General features: G+C 34.3%; 1 protein-coding gene across 1 annotated transcript in view; it reads right to left on the reverse strand.

Annotated features, from left to right (window-relative positions):
* LOC123532840 (26S proteasome non-ATPase regulatory subunit 11-like) overlaps positions 1-17,179 on the reverse strand; it is a 286,840-nt gene that overhangs the window by 18,140 nt on the left and 251,521 nt on the right. Inside the window, exons 2-3 of the mRNA XM_045314423.2 lie at positions 6,222-6,330; positions 269-370 (exon numbers count right to left, since the gene is read on the reverse strand). Of these exons, the coding sequence (XP_045170358.1) occupies positions 269-370; positions 6,222-6,300 (181 nt within the window). The 5' untranslated portion in view covers positions 6,301-6,330. The remainder of the gene's footprint in view (positions 1-268; positions 371-6,221; positions 6,331-17,179) is intronic.

Consider the following 17,179-nt stretch of genomic DNA (forward strand, 5'->3'; position numbering starts at 1 on the left):
CCCAGTCCCTGTACATACTTTGTTTGCATACTGGACAATGTTTATGTCAAGTTACAGTAAGATATAAGCAATAGTAACAAAGATATGACAGAAAAACAAAGGTTGCCGAAAAACTTTAACCAAGAAGGGTCACGCTGACGCCGGGGCGAGTAGTATAGCCCCCCTATTCTCCGAATAGACTAGTGGAGCTAAAAATGTATATATTATATTCATGTCTATTCTGCTAGATGCATTTTTTCAACTTTAAGTTTAGAGTTAAAAGCATTACCCTCTGCTTGTTTTGACTGTGCCAGAAGGGCGCCCAGTTCCAGAATTGATTGCTCCTTTACTTTCACGCTTTCCTCATTGTTCAAGTCAGCATCTCGTTTCACTGAAACATAATACAGTTCTTTCAGTTAATACACAGCATCTAAAACATTTCTTATTCAGGATTCTTGTGTGTATATATACCGGGGTATGTTACACCTTTGTCTTTAAATTTTAAAAATATCTTCCAAAATGCCGGAAATCATTGTTAAGGCTTCAAATTCATGTGCAAGGAGTTAACAGTCTGTGGCAGACATTGATCAGGAGTGCCAATGTCTCACAGTAAGAGGGAAGGTTTGTAGTGGTTCTCGTATCGGGTGGCCTCGGTAGCTCAATTGGTAGAGTGTTGGCACGGTAAGCCGAAGATCCGAGTCGAGGCTGCATATTTTTCCTGAGACTATTACATTGGTGCCTTGAGTGTGGTGACTAGCCTTGGAATCCTAGAGCTAGGGTGAAGCAATGGCTGGGTTAGTCAAAAGAACCCGAGTTTGTCTTTGAAAAAAAGGAGGGAGGAATGTAGCAGTGTGTATATAATAAATGTATATAATTAGTCTATGATATTGATTGTCTGATTAGCTCAGTTGGTAGAGCATCAGACTTGCAAGCAGAAGGTCGCAGGTTCAAGTCCTGTATCAGGCTGCACATTTTCCACTCCTATTACACAGGTCGGAGACATCCCCTGGATTGAGAGACATCCTCTCGATCTAAACATTGTCTCTCGTTCGAAAGACAAAATGTCTTTCGTTCGAAAGACTCAAATTAGCTTAAGCAATGAAAATCATTGAAAGAGTAATTAAAACCAGGGCTCGACACTAACGCTGGTCCGCTGGTCCGAGACCAGTGCTTTTCAGGGAGGACCACTAACTTCTCGAACCTGTGTGGTCCGATGGACCACCGAAAATTACAAGCAAGTCATTTTTCAAATAAATTATAAACATTGAATTGTTCACGGTACTGCAGTTTAAAAATAGAATTTGGTTTTCCCCGTGTATATTTTCTTGAAATTTGGAATCCCCGGATGTAACGCTGGTACTAAAACCCGGGAACGGAACACGGTAACTTATCTATCTGCTTCAAGTATTCCTTTACAAACTATTGAGGTATCAGTACAGTATCCAGCGTTCGGTAGACCCGAGGTTCCGGATTTTGACCCGCAAAAATAGAGAAAAACTCGTATCTGACTCGCACAGAAAATGCCCCATGCGTCGGCGTGGCCCGCGGAAATTTTCTTTGATTCGTCTCGAGTTCGAAAGTTCTGCCTCTGTGCCAATCAAAATCCCAGTGAATTTAAATATTGTTTGCCGCCATAAGCGGAAGTATGGCAGAAGGCGGAGCGTCGTATATTAATTAGCTACTGACATATGTCAATTACGCCACGCGCCGGCTGACACGTTGTCATCTCGCGGTTTGTATTTAGTGCCCGTCATTATCAAAAGTGTTTATTGATCAAAAAGTTAAAAGTTAATTGATAAACAATACGAAAAGCAGCCTATTATCGTGTTTGTACAACTTGTTAATTAGCGAAATACAGCTTCTGTCTTGCCGATTATTACTGAACAACAAATTGGATAACGAAATTCATTTATTTTATGTGCTTGACACGTTTATATAAGCCCATCTGCCGTTACGATCTATAGCATTTTATTTAATTTATTATCATTACCGAGGCTTTGTTTGGGCAAAAATAAATAAAAATGCTTTTAATAAGCAGAAATTATAAGTACTCAATAGGTATAATGAAAAAAAAAATTATAACACGTATTTTATCAAGAATTTAATGTTACTTTCGTGTTCTATATTTGTCTCCCGTTTTCACGGCCGTGATTTTCGGACATTTCTAACGAGATTTTCTAGTGCAATCTTAATGAAAAGTCAATAAAAAGTCTGTATTTAAGAAAAAATGACAACTGTTGCAAAAAACGCTCTTATTTTGAAGCATTTTTCGAGAAGAGGCACCAAACCCCACCCACTTAAAATATGAATTGCTGAAAAAATTATCTTTATTGACATCTTTATTTTAAATTTGATTTTCAAAACTATTTTTAATAATTAAATGGCAGATGTTTATCAAAATAATAATATAAAAATCACATGTTTTGCAGTGTTTGTAAAAAGTACTCCATGAAAGAAGAGGGGGTCTCATATGTTACTGGTTGCGTTAACTTAAAAAAAAACATCAATCTAGGTAGGACCACCTGAAATTCTGTCGGACCATCAGTTTGCAAAAGCTGCTGGTCCTTCGGACCACCACTGGAAAAAAGTTAGTGTCTAGCCCTGAAAACTCTCTTTTTAGAATGCGCAAATTTATTTCAAATATAGAAAATTATCTTTCTTTTATCAAATTTTCAAAATCTAAATTATTTTGGGAATTTTGTTTAAGCATTATAATGCTTAAGCAAACTTCTATGACAATGTGTTTCTTGTAAAGTTTACTTGAAATAACAAGTTGTTTCAATAATTAAATAATGCGACTGTAAAGAAATGATTGTTTTAATAGCAGAGCTACCGGCGCCGCAAAGCGGCGCCGACAGCGTCGCATTACAGTTAGACGTGTGAAAAAGAAAATGAATAGAGAGATTTAACTGTTTATACTATCGAGTTGAAATTCGTGGTACTTTTTGGCATCGGTGTTGTTCGGATTTTTTCATGTGTACTATGTACATAGTAATTAATCAGTAAAGACATCAGTAGACGCTTACTGTTTACGGTTGACAAAAGCGTCTCGCTTACTGCTTTGAATATAGAATAAAAATGTAAATGAGCGTTTGATAATAAGAAATTAGTGCTAAATACATTTTCTAGGAAGAAAAAAAAAATAAAAGACAATAATTTCATTTTGAAACGACTTTCGTCACGCTGCCATTACTGAACTTCATTATATATACTTATGTTTGTCCCAATGACGTCATAACTCCACAGTGGTGTAGTGGTTAGCGCGTTCGCATTGAAATGCAGAGGTCGTGAGTTCGAATCTCACCTGGACCAGACTTTTTTTAATTCCTTTTTTATTTCAGTTCTTTTTTGTATTATTATAAGTTTTGAAAATATTGTATAGCTAAAGTCATTCATGTGAAATTTAACAAGTGTTTAGTTTTGATGTCAGGTTCCAATGCAGTGCTTGTGCAGTAGTCAGTTGACATAACTTTAAAAACAAGAGCACCGCCTTGCGGGTGCTGACGCTCATCTGATTTTTTTTTTGTGTAATAGAAATATTGTCCTACCCATGATTTTCTAAGTCTAAAAAGGGGCATCATTCTTGCAAAAAGCAGGATAGAGTTATGTTTCTTGATGTTCAGTGTCCACTTATGATGGTGAAAAACTGTTGCAAGTTTTAAAGAAATAGCTTTGATAGTTTATGAGAAAAGTTGACTTAAACATAATACTCAACCAAGAAAATGATTTTCTAAGTCCAAAAGGGGCAATAATTATTGCAAAAAGCAGGATGGAGTTATGTTGCTTGTTGTACAGGGTCAGCTTATGATGGTGAACAAGTGTTGCAAGTTTCAAAGCAATAGCTTTGATAGTTTAAGAGAAAAAGTTGACCTAAACATAAAACTTAACCAAGAAATCTGATATTTTCTAAGTCCAAAAGGGGCCATAAATCTTGCAAAAAGCAGGATGGAGTTATGTTTCTTGCTGTACAGGGTCAACTTATGATGGTGAACAAGTGTTGCAAGTTTTAAAGCAATAGCTTTGACAGTTTAGGAGAAAAGCTGACCTAAACATAAAACTTAACCAAGAAAACTGATTTTCTAAGTCCAAAAGGGGCAATAATTCTTGCAAAAAGCAAGATGGAGTTATGTTTCTTGATGTACAGGGTCTGCTTATGATGGTGAACAAGTATTCCAAGTTTCAAAGCAATAGCTTTGATAGTTTAGGAGAAAAGTTGACCTAAACATAAAACTTAACCAAGAAATCTGATATTTTCTAAGTACAAAAGGGGCCATAAATCTTGCAAAAATCAAAATGGAGTTATGTTTCTTGCTATACAGAGTCAGCTTATGATGGTGAACAAGTATTCCAAGTTTCAAAGCAATAGCTTTGATAGTTTAGGAGAAAAGCTGACCTAAACATAAAACTTAACCAAGAAATCTGATATATTCTAAGTCCAAAAGGGGCCATAAATCTTGCAAAAAGCAAGATGGAGTTATGTTTCTTGCTATACAGAGTCAGCTTATGATGGTGAACAAGTATTCCAAGTTTCAAAGCAACGCCGACGCAGACGCAGACGCCGACGCCGACAACCGCTCAAGTGATGACAATAACTCATCATTTTTTTTCAAAAAATCAGATGAGCTAAAAAATAGCTTTGAGTCATAATATACAAGCATTGAACTGTGAAAAGCAAATAATGCTCTTCTCCCCGTTCACATATATTTCATCCGTTAGCTTTAAAATCACTAACCAGAGTTTATAAAAATAAAAATAAAACTATTGGCGATAAATTATCAATAAACATCAAAAAGGTTCTTACTGCCATCCCTATTCTCTAGTGCTAAAAGATTAACCATAAAAACGCCACAGATTGTGAACTTAAAAGTTCTGTAAATAAACTGTAGGTGTTTTCGAGAATTTCGGCAAACACTGTTTTTCTCTAGGTAAAATTCTGATCATTAACTTTTAAAAATAACTAGTCTTTTGGGTTTAAAACAAGCAGTCATGTAAATTATTGTAATTTTCCCATACCAGGCGTCTTTTATAGCAGTTTTTTTTTACTAAAAGTTGGACACATTTTTCCATCCAAAAAGAATCAAAATTTGACAATAATGACATTTAAAAGAATTACAATAGTCATTTCCAGGATTACGTAAATTCTAATTTCTATTAACTTTGGAACTGGAACATTAACTTTTTACATTAAGTCCTCATTGCCAAACATTTACACGCAAAGAGACAGAATTCCTTTGGCTGTTGGTGTAATGAGATTCTGTTAGGTTTGAAATTTTCAAGATTCAAGCTTTTCAATTTGAAGGAGTTATCATTTGTGACTGGTTTCCAGTATGATAATAATTTATGTAAATTTTTTGATGCAGTACGTTTTAAGAAGAATAACAGAAATTATTCAATTACGTTTTTTTTTCTTTATCTTGGTGCCGATTTAAATCTATATCGAACTTTCTTTTGATTATATATAGAATATCTTTCAAGTTTTCCAATGTCAAGAATTAATCTTGATGCAGTCTAATACATGCATTCAGAAATCATGAATTATCATTAATACTTATAATTTTAATAGATCTAATAGAACATAAACTTCCAAAAGGAATCCATAATTCCACATAATTCCAACAACATTCCTTTAATTTTTAAGGGCACTGGTGATTTTTCAAGGGAGCTCTGCCTTTTAGGTAGCACCTAATTTCATATTAATGATTTCATGTTTTTTCAACACTTAAGCTAAATACAGTCTTTCGATCGAAAGACATTTTGTCTTTCAAACGAGAGACAGTGTTTAGATCTAGAGACTGTCTCTCATCCAGGGGAAATCTCCGACCTGTTACACAAGTTTTGGCAAGCAAAAATGCATAATTTATGCATTTAGATAAACATTTTATTTATTCTTTGCATCAGAAATTTAACTTATAAATGTTATTTTTACTCATGACATAAGTGCCAAGTAAATTTCGGCCCAATCAACCATGGTCCGAGTCAGCCTCAGTATTCGAGATTTTCATACTGGTCACAAAAACATGAAGACAAGCTATTCACTGCAGTTTTCTTCATTACAATAAGAAAGGCTATAATAATAATTCATTGGAAAAAGACATTACAACGACAGAAATGGCACAATCACTTGTCTTTACTGAAATGAACAATGAATCAGCAAATTTGAACAAAATTAGACGTCGTTTCAGAACATTGACAAAGAAAAAAGTATGTTCTGAGTTGATACGCCAGTTAGTCAAAGACCTTACCAATACTATGTAATATGTCAATGGCGCCTGGTTTGTTTGTGGCCTTGATATCAATGGCTTTTTGTAATTCTTCCGTCATTTTGCCGGCGATTTATTTCGCGAAAACAAAGCAGCCGTGAAAGTAACACGATGTGGTATTTACAATTATCCCGTGCGGATATATTGTCCCTTGTCTTACCCGTACCATTACCGCCCAATGAAGTTTATAGTTCTGTAGTAAAGCATCACCTTTAAAATAAAGGATAAAGAGAAAACGTCATTGAATTCTTTTTTTTTTAAACACACCTGTTTTTACCGGTATGACTAGATACCTGAAAGGACTCAACATGATCGGAAAGGACCCGCCATTATTGCAAATTATTTCATTATTTCTTCATATTTCATTTGATAATAGCAATTTAAAAAGTTATGTAAATTTAGTTAGGTTCTGTTTTCGCGGGAAAATTTCAGAAAGTGCCTATGTATACGAGTTTTACTGGCTTGTAACTTGAAATAACAAGAGGGTCATGATGACCCTGGATCGCTAACCTGAGTAATATGAGCTACATATCATCAATAACAAGAAAGTAGGTTAAAATATTAAGAAAGTAGGTCAGTAGGTCACATTCATGGTCACTGAAAGTCTGTTTTAAGATTGGTGTGCAAAACTGTATGTGTCATCCAAATTTCAAGACTGTATCTTAAAAACAAGAAAGTAGGTCAGTAGGTCAATGTCACAGTCAAGTAACCCCTAATTACTTGTGGTCATCAGGTAATTATAATTAAACAGTCTAGAAAATATAATCAGATATTTTTTGAGGTATTTTTCCCCGGGGCGGGGCTTTAGATAGACCATTGATCATGATTTGAACAGTCTTATTAAAGGACCACTAGACAATGCCACATGTATGATATCTAAGCTCTGTGCCTTTCGGTTTCAGAGAAGAATATTTTTTTATGTTTTTCCTGCAGAACTTTGTGTAATTTCAAGGGACCACGGGGTGGGACCAGTATTGACCCTGGGATCATATCACTTGAACAATCTTGGTAAAAGTCCACTAGACAATGCCACATACCAAATATATAAGTTCTAGGTCTTTAGGTTTCAGAGAAGAAGATTTTTGAAATTTACAATATAGTAATATAGGGAAAATAAGCTCCGCCCCCTGGCGGCCATGTTTTTTTAACGAAATAGAATGACTTAAGCAATTTTGGTAGAAAGTCACCTAGAGATCATTTCTACAAAGTATGTTTGAAATCCGGCTAACATTTTTTGAGAAGAAGTTCATTTCGGTTACCATGGCAACCACAGTTCTGAATGGATTTTAAAATCTTTGGGCAATTTTGAAAGGGGGCCACCAAAGGATCATTTTTGTGAAGTTTGGTTTAAATCTGCCCAGTGGTTTTGAAGAAGAAGATTTTTGAAATTTACAATATAGCCATTGAGGGAAAATAGCCCCCCTCCCCCCTGCCGGCCATGTTTTTTACCGAAATAGAACGGCTTAAGCAATCTTGGTAGAGGGTCACCTAGAGATCATTTCTACAAAATATTTTTGAAATCTGACTAACAGTTTCTGAGAAGAAGATTTTTAAAGAGTTTCCTTTCTGTTGTCATGACAACCACAGTTCTGAATGGTTTTTAATTCTTTGGGCAGTTTTGAAAGGGTGCACCCAAGGATCATTCCTGTGAAGTTTGATGTAAATCTGCCCAGCAGTTTTGAAGAAGAAGATTTTTTTAGAAATTGTTGACGGACGCACGACGGACGACGGACATCAAGTGGTCACAAAAGTTCACCTTGAGCTTTTGGCTCAGGTGAGCTGAAAAGTTAGGGTTATATGGTAAAATGATTAACACTTAGTGAATTAAGCATCAATTCTTTACAAAAATGAAACACTTTATTGCGATTTGATATAATACAGAAGAAATTTAATAGCAATTTATTTCATACTTTTAAATATTAAAGTGGAATTATGCGCATTTTTCAAGTAAAAATCCAGGTGAAATAGATGTGTGTGTGTGTAAAAAGGGTGGAGGAAATTATAGCTTTTAAATCAATATACCAAACTCTTCCTGTTACCAGTACGAAATAATAACTTTCCAAATCTGACTTTTCTTATTTTGACTGGGACAGTCTTTTTAGGAAAAGTCAAACTGCACGTAAGGAGTTGCTTCCCTTCGACTTCAGAAATCTCTACCTATAGGTAAGGGAGATCACTGCGTAGAAGATTGAAGAAAAGAACTATTATTTTATTAGTCTCATTTCTTTATTTCTAAAGCATCAACTTCAAATACTTATGCGGCATTATCGTTAATTTAACACATTTAAATGCACAGCAACCGAAAATTGCTTTTATAAAACATTCACCAAAAACATACTATATGCAGTAAAATGTGCATTAGGCCACTTTAATCTAAAAACTTAATATACGTCCGAGGGCATGCCCCTTAATTACTAGGATGACATGAATTCTTGTCCAAGAGATTATACTTACAAGTATAGATTTGAAGACAAATGTTTCTTTTAAGTCGAAAGATTGCACTGGCAAATACAATTAAAATTTTAAAATATTAATGTAAAAACATAGCAAATTGTCATGTTGGGAACATGTCGGCTTTACTGGTCGAAAATTGCAAGCCAGATCGGTATATAGCAGTCATGATTTGAATAGGTACAAATATAACATATGTTTCCTTTGAGAAAAATCCAGTGTTGTACAGAATGTTATTAGGGCCAAAAGAATCGAAATGTAGCACTTCATGTCGTACCGTCGTCGCGCGGAAGCAATACACTACCATGCCCCTAAATGAATTCCGTAATGTTGTAGATATACATTTCATGTATACCTTTACTATACAGGTAAAAGTAGTTCAAAAGTTTTGAGTGATGAAGTTGTTTGAAATTTCGACAATTCACATAAAAACATATATTTTTATTTCTAATTATCATAACACAGCTTTTTCTAACTTTTTCGGAAAGAATATTAAGCCACATGTGATTAAAACGACCCCCAACCAAACTTTTATTAAAAAAAAACAACCCAGATTGGGCATAATACACTAGCTTGGGAGATATTCCAAGACTTTTATACCTTTTAAACCGATTGATTGTTTCACCTTTTATTCAACATAATTTCAGTTAATCAGCAAGATCAGTGTTCTTGCTTCCGCAACATTTCTGACTTGTTCCATGCATGTAACTGACAATACTCGCAGGCGGATGACGAATAGCACACTAGCTGTCTTCTGTCAAACCCGACCGCGCCCGGCGCAGAACTCACAACATGTCTATTCATTGTCTTGTGCTCCAGTCGAGCAAAATAATCCTTCTCTGAAGATACTCCCAGCCTGATTATTTCCAGCAAACAGTTTTTCTATTGAATGTGATTCTAACGCCATATTTTTCGACTGTTACGTTTATGCAAAGCCGGTCAATTACCTTAAAATGTTCATGGATTCTGCACCATTAATGACTTGCCCTCTGCATGTAACTGAAACTTCTCCATGCGACTGACATGTGGAGCCTGAATGAAACCAAACACAACTGTTTTCTGTCAAATCATGAAAGAGAACACACGCCGCGCCTGGATGTTGAACTCGCCACATCTTTATTTGAAGCCTTGTGGTCAATTTACTCACCTAATGTGGCGGACTGGCTACTTAATCATTGTTATTATATTGCCTTCATGTGTTTTTGTTTTGTTTGTTTGTTTGTTTGTGTTTTTTTATTTTTGTATAGATGTGCATTGGTAAAGGCATGTACAAGAAAATATTAAATATTAGCAATTAAAGTTTATCATGATCATCATGATTATGTTGTTATTTATCAAAACTGATTACTGCAAATGGTAATATTCAACCTGTTTTACTCCTGCATGCCACATTCTATATTATACATGTCGGACATCATCAACGTTTTAACGTCATTTGTACACATGAATGAGTACTGTACTTAATCATGCGGTACCGAGCATCAGTGTTCGTATGCATTGCTATACTAACCTGAGCCCGTGCAAAGCGTAAATACGTCGCCGCTTCGCGGTTTGGAATTCACGCATTACACGGGCTCTGTTTAGTATAGCAATGCATACCTTCACTTTAATATAATAATTATAATATATATATAATTTTTGTTATTTATTATTGTCTTCGGTCGATATCTTTTTTTACCAATTAGTAGATGAAAGTTTCTACATAATCTTATGTCATATTGCCCTTATCAATCAGAACATTGAGATTTATGGATCATTAATCCTTGGGGCAGACTTTAGTGCTTTATGACTGTTTGGTCCTACCTATGCATGTTAGTTATCAGCCAATCAAAATAGAGCATCAGGTTTATCAGACTGCTACCTGTTGAAATGCAGCTTGTTTGTGACAACTTTCTTGAAACTGTGTTACCAGTGTGAGCCAATGGGAACAAATTAGAACTTTTTAATTGGCATTGTTTCTTTTTAACTGGTAACTGTGAAAACCTCACTACTTAACATTGCAACTAAGAATGTGTCTAACCATTCTCTAACTAACTTGGAATCATTAAGATATCATTTTCAGTAATCATCATAGATGTAAATAATAGTCTGTGGTTGGTTACAGTACTATGTGGTTAGTAGGAGCATATCTGATAATCAATTTATATATTCATCTGTTGTCAGCTTATACTGCTTATTTCAGTTATATATTAATTATGATTTTGAAATCAATATTTTTTTAAATAATGCATTAAATGGCACTTCCTCTGCAATTATTGATGAATTTCAAAAAGTTGTTTTCTTCCAAATATTTTGACAATTGGATTAAAACGTATTGTTTTAAAAATTAAAAAAAAACATTTTCAGGTCTCAAAAAGGAAACGTTGACCTTGCTATGAATATTCACTCTGTCTCATATCTTTAAATATTTGTTTCTTTCATACGCATAAAAAAAAATCAAATTAAAAATAAACAATAGTATCAGGGAATTCATACAAATACAACAATTGTCGCTACAGTGAGTTATTAACACATATTGGCATAATTATGGTAAAATCTTTTCAATTCAATATTGAATGCAACACAAAAAATGTGTCTTTCACCATTCAGTAGAGAGTAGAGGACAGCTATGTCATACTTAAGTATGAGGCATGAAGGTACATGGAGGTCTTGTGTGATAGACGTTACATAATAATAGTATCTAAATTGTCAAAAAAAACATAACGCGGAAATAATGCGACAATTTACATGTATATGATAAGAAGTCGTCTATATATATAACAGGAGTTCTCTCATTACAGCAGGCTTGGCTATTCGAAATGAACTTTCTATTAAGAATAAGTATTTAGTCCAAATTCATGTAAGAGAAATGGGGCATGATGCTGTGATCCTGTTCATTTGCAACCAATATTTGTGTGAAACAGAGCAAATGTTTTCTATACGTTGCATATGAAAAATATATGGTACTTGGTGATTACTTTTCGCTTTCATAAAATTTATCCGTATAGGACTCAACGTAAATGAGGACCTTACACGATATTAAAAGCCTTAGTAATTCGGGCTACTATGACCTAAGATATATTTCACTAGTTAAATTTTTCAGCTTTCCCAAAACGCATCTGTATACGACTCAACGCAGATAGGAACCGCATTACAAGGCTTTGTAGTATCGGGCTACAGTGACTTATGTGTTTGTCCCTCCCTGTCATTGAAGGTATATCTTTGAAGTTACGATTGTGATCTACAATTTGAGGCATTATATTGCCGATTCGGTGCATTGGTTAGGGCAGGGTGACGGTATCAATTCGGAGCAAAATTATATATTTACAGAGCAAATGTTTTCTGTACGTTGCATATGAAAACTATATGGTACTGGGTGATTACTTTGAGCTTTCACAAAACTTATCCGTATAGGACTCAACGTAAATGAGGACCTCACACGATATTAAAAGACTTACTAATTCGGTCTACTATGACCTAAGATATATTTCACTTGATCAGTTTTTCAGCTTTTACAAAACGCATCCGTATACTACTCAACGCTGGTAGGAACCGCATTACAAGCCTTTGTCATATCGGGCTACAGTGACGTATGTGCTTGTCTCTCCCTGTTATTGAAGGTACGTCTTTGAAGTTAAGGTTGTGATCTACAATTTGAGGGGATACATTTCCGATTCGGTGCATTGGTTATGGCAGAGTGACGGTATCAATTCGGAGTAAAATTATATATTTACAGAGCAAATGTTTTCTATACGTTGCATATGAAAAATATATGGTAATGGGTGATTACTTTGAGCTTTCACAAAGCGTATCCGTATAGGACTCAACGTAAATCAGGTCCTCACACGATATTAAAAGTCTAAGTAATTCGGGCTACTATATGCCCTAAGATATATTTTAGTAGTTAATTTTTTCAGCTTTCACAAAACGCATCCGTATACGACTTAAGGCAGGTAGGATCCGCTTTACAAGCCTTTGTAATATCGGGCTACGGTGACTTATGTGTTTGTCCCTCCCTGTCATTGAAGATATATCTTTAACGTTGAGATTGTGATCTACAGTTTGAGGGGTTACATTACCGATTCGGCGCATTTGTTAGGGCAGGGTGACGGTATCAATTCGGAGTAAAATTATATATTTACAGACCAAATGTTCATATGGTACTGGGTGATTACTTTGAGCTTTCACAAAACTTATCCGTATAGGACTCAACGTAAATGAGGACCTCACACGATATTAAAGACCTTAGTAATTCGGGCTACTATGACCTAAGATATATTTCACTAGTTAAACTTTTCAGCTTTCACAAAACGCATCCGTATACGACTCAACGCAGGTAGGAACCGCATTACAAGCCTTTGTAATATCGGGCTACAATGACTTATGTGTTGATTAAGCCAAGTATCTATGGACACACATGTAGCTCTACTTGCAGTAACAGTGGCCTTGATCCCAGCGGCCCCAATGGCAATTTCAACTGTCATCACCATCTAAACTACCTACACACTATGTCTCATTCCCAGGGGGAACCTATTTTTCTATTCTAGTAACAGTGACTTTGACCATGATCCGAATAACCACAAATATAATCCCAATATTTGTCTCCATAGAATTATGTACATACACCATGTTTGGTGATAATAGATGTACCCAGTCTAAAATTATTGAGTGGAATAAAATCTGAAAAGTAGATCCCTCGGAATCACCGAGAACAAGGCAAACAGTGAAAATTACAGTCAAAATGAGTTGAAATCAATGATCCCGAAGGACCAGAAAATATAGGAAGCCATTTCTCTACTTTTAATAAAAGTGACTTTAACCCAACAGAATGCAATCCAAACTGTCACCTCCACCTAAGCAACCTAAAAACAAAGTTTTACAACCATACCTCATTCATAATTAGAGTTATGGAGCGGAAACTTATTTTTTCTAGTTTAAGTGACAGTGACCTTGATCTGAGTGACCCCCAAATACAATCTAAACATTTGTCTTGATAAAAGATATCTACACGTCAAGTTTGGTGACAAAAGTTCTTAAGCGGAAACGATTTATTTGATGCCACCCACATGTTTGAACATCATACTCCATTCTCATAACTATGCTTGATTTGAAAACCCGGTTAAAAATTAAATTATTTTAGTGGGTAAATAAATATATATCAAACATGCCATAATTTCAGCTGCAATGACTTTACAAACAAGAACTATCAGCCTTTCGGCAGACTAAATAATACCCCAGTAACACCGCTTTCTTATACGAAATAAAAGCTTTTTTGACAAACATTAAGCCAAAAAGTGGGTCATAATTTTTTTAAGTAAGTAGTAATTATCTATCGTATATCTATGCTTTACTTTGTTATAAATATTAAGACTGTTATAGTAACTGGTGATTTATATTTGGAACTTATGTGGCTTTCAAAGAGCAGGTTACTCATTGAAAATTTGAATTAAATATGATACATAATGTAAGTGTTAAAATTTAATTCAGTATCTAAAAAATAAGGCTTTTGTACTTATTTATTTTTTGATTACTTTCAGAAAAATGTACTGCAAAAGATAATGTTCTACAAAGTTATTCAAAGGCAGATGAAAAAAAAAGTAATTTATGTGGTAACTGACATGGGCAAACAATGTCAGTGAAGTTTCATCTGGTGTATACTTACTACTAGAGTTTAAAGAAAGTAATTATTCAAAATGGGAAACACGGCATTTGTAACGTGAGAAATGTAACAATATTGCAACTTGTTTTTTTTTTGCCTACCATCTACAAAAGAGAACCTAAGTTGGAAATGTCTTGTGTAAGAAGTATCAGTTATGTTTCGTAAGTCTTACGTATTTATAAGAGTTTTAGATATGATTTATTTGCAATTTAATTTCTATGTATTGATTAAAAGACAAAACTATTGTTTCATTGTGGATACATATTTCTTTCTCACTTTTCCTGTCCATTCCATACGTAAACTCATCCACACATTTGCAGTTGTAGACTGGCTGTCTGAATTCCGCCTAACTTGAATATCTTGTGCTGTTTTCCTGCATAAAGACTACACAGCACGTAAACAAAGAAATTTTCGTTTGAATTCCATACAATTTACATAATCCGTATCTATTTTAATATTCGACGACGTACGGAATCTCTGTTATCTATGATATATTATAAACAATATTGAAAAAGTGAACTCTGCCTGGCAAAATGGACTTATATCCGTCTCTATTCCGTATTCATGACTTTCGTAAAATTTCATAAAGGTTCCGATGGCTGTAGCAGAAACCAGGACAAATATAAAATGTCTGTAACTTACATCGTCATTACAAGATACAAGAAAGTTTTATCTTACGTCGGATACGATATAACAAGTTTACATTAACTCATGAGCTAGTTTCGACAATTTATATAAGACAGAGAATAGCAAAGATAAAGCAGCTAAAAAGGAAAACATAATCATTTGTTTAAGCATATTTAAAACATACATTTATATGTTAGGTAAAAACTAAGAGATTTAGATCAAAGTACTATAGTATCTGTGATAAGGTTAAACGTATACATAAGACAATTACAAATAAAATACAATTTAATGTGTCTTTCTTGAAAACGTAAGAAAAAATACTGATAAATAACACTTATAATAAATAGTTGGAATAGTTGGAATAGCACTATGTGCATATGAAAGAGAGACATTGAATAACATATTACTAAAGTAGACATATATATATTTTAACACGCTAAGAAAATTCTCCTTATGGAAGTAAAAAAGAAAATAAAGAAAAAAAATCAAAGATAATGAACACATTGTTCAAAGTAACGATATCACCCGGTTTTTACCGACATTTGAATGTCTAATCTGTCCAGTCAGTCTAATCGTCCAATCGACATCAGGTAGGTTTCTCTATGGAAAATAGAAAAAAAAGCACAGAGGGCACAACTGTCTGACCATCTGGAGTATACAGACAAACATATTTCATGCTGAATAAAAAGAAAAAGAAAAGTGGGTATCATGTTTGATGCAAGAAAAATATTTTCAGTCAAACAAACGCCCTTAAAATAAACTAAAAATGAGACCCCAAAATGTACTGATGGTATTTAACCTAAATTTCCATTAGGAAAAGTCTGTTATGCTATATTTCTAGTAGAGATGAAATTACACAGTTCGGGTTTTCTACTATTTTAATATTTCTTCATATATAACACACTGTAATCTATCATAATCTCGATACCATGTATATGTTACAGTATATAGTCTTTCTAAATGTTTCTGTTACTGTACACACAATCTCTAATAGTCTCTATACATACTATCTCTGAAATCTCAAACTGTATCTATCAAACCACTCAATGTTAACATGTCCAGGTCTGAAACATACATAATTACAATAGTAAAAGATAGATATGATGGATATCATACAGACAACAGATATCATACATACAATAGCTATCATACAATAGATATCAATGACACAAATCATAAGGCTTTACTTCAGCTATTTCATAGAAAGAAGATCCATGAATCTATCTGATGTTCACTTAGAACTTTATACTTTAATTACATAACAGATTATATAAATGATTTAAAACACAGTAAAATATATATCACATCATTTTTCAGTGGTGTAGTGGTATAGTGGTCTGCATAGCGGCTAACATCTAGTATTACAAGTAACTGGCAAACTTCACTGATCTGGACTGCAGTCACTTTGTTCCTTTATATTAAAGTACATGTATATTAAAAACGATAACACACTGACAATACAGTATACCTTATTTGTAGAATAAACACCCACATGTACTCACACTCACCTGTCTCATTGCTATTACATAACCAGTGTACACCCAAGAGTTGTAACTGTGCTGCATTGTGAATAATAAGACATTCATGCTAGATGTTAAAACAGAGGTAAAAGCAAGTGTAAACCTACGATTACAAAACTTTATGTGGATTCCAGAATGACAAACAAAATGCATGAAACGAACGAATACAACAATATCGACCGAACCAGGAATAACACAAAACCATTGATACAATGTAGTAACAACATACGAACCAAAATCCTTTATCGAAATTTATTTGATAGATTTATCAAAGTCAAAACACCTCTAGATCTTATCAACCATTTGCTAAACTAGAAATTAAACATGGCGGTCTTTCCGGCAAACCAAACTCTGGCTTTTCCCCTAACTTTTTGCCACATGGCTAAGTATGGTAATATCTTGGAAAATTGGTCCATATTTTCGCGGACCATTCACTATATTACCTATATATAGACTACAGAATTTTATAAATTGCAGATATTGTTAAAGGATCTTACAAAAACTTACAATTAAATGATTACTATATGCTTTATTTCTTTCAAATATCTGTGTTAAGTTGATTTGGCAACTGTAACCTCCTAATCTAGCTATATCTATGTTTTTAATCGTTCTTTTTAACTTTGCACCTAATGAGCTTGCTCATCTTTTAACAGTCTGTCCCAGACAAGCGCCTCCCAGTTTTAATCAGAATTGATTGTTGGTCA

Source organism: Mercenaria mercenaria, chromosome 11, assembly GCF_021730395.1.
Source record: "Mercenaria mercenaria strain notata chromosome 11, MADL_Memer_1, whole genome shotgun sequence".
Lineage (NCBI taxonomy): Eukaryota > Metazoa > Mollusca > Bivalvia > Venerida > Veneridae > Mercenaria > Mercenaria mercenaria.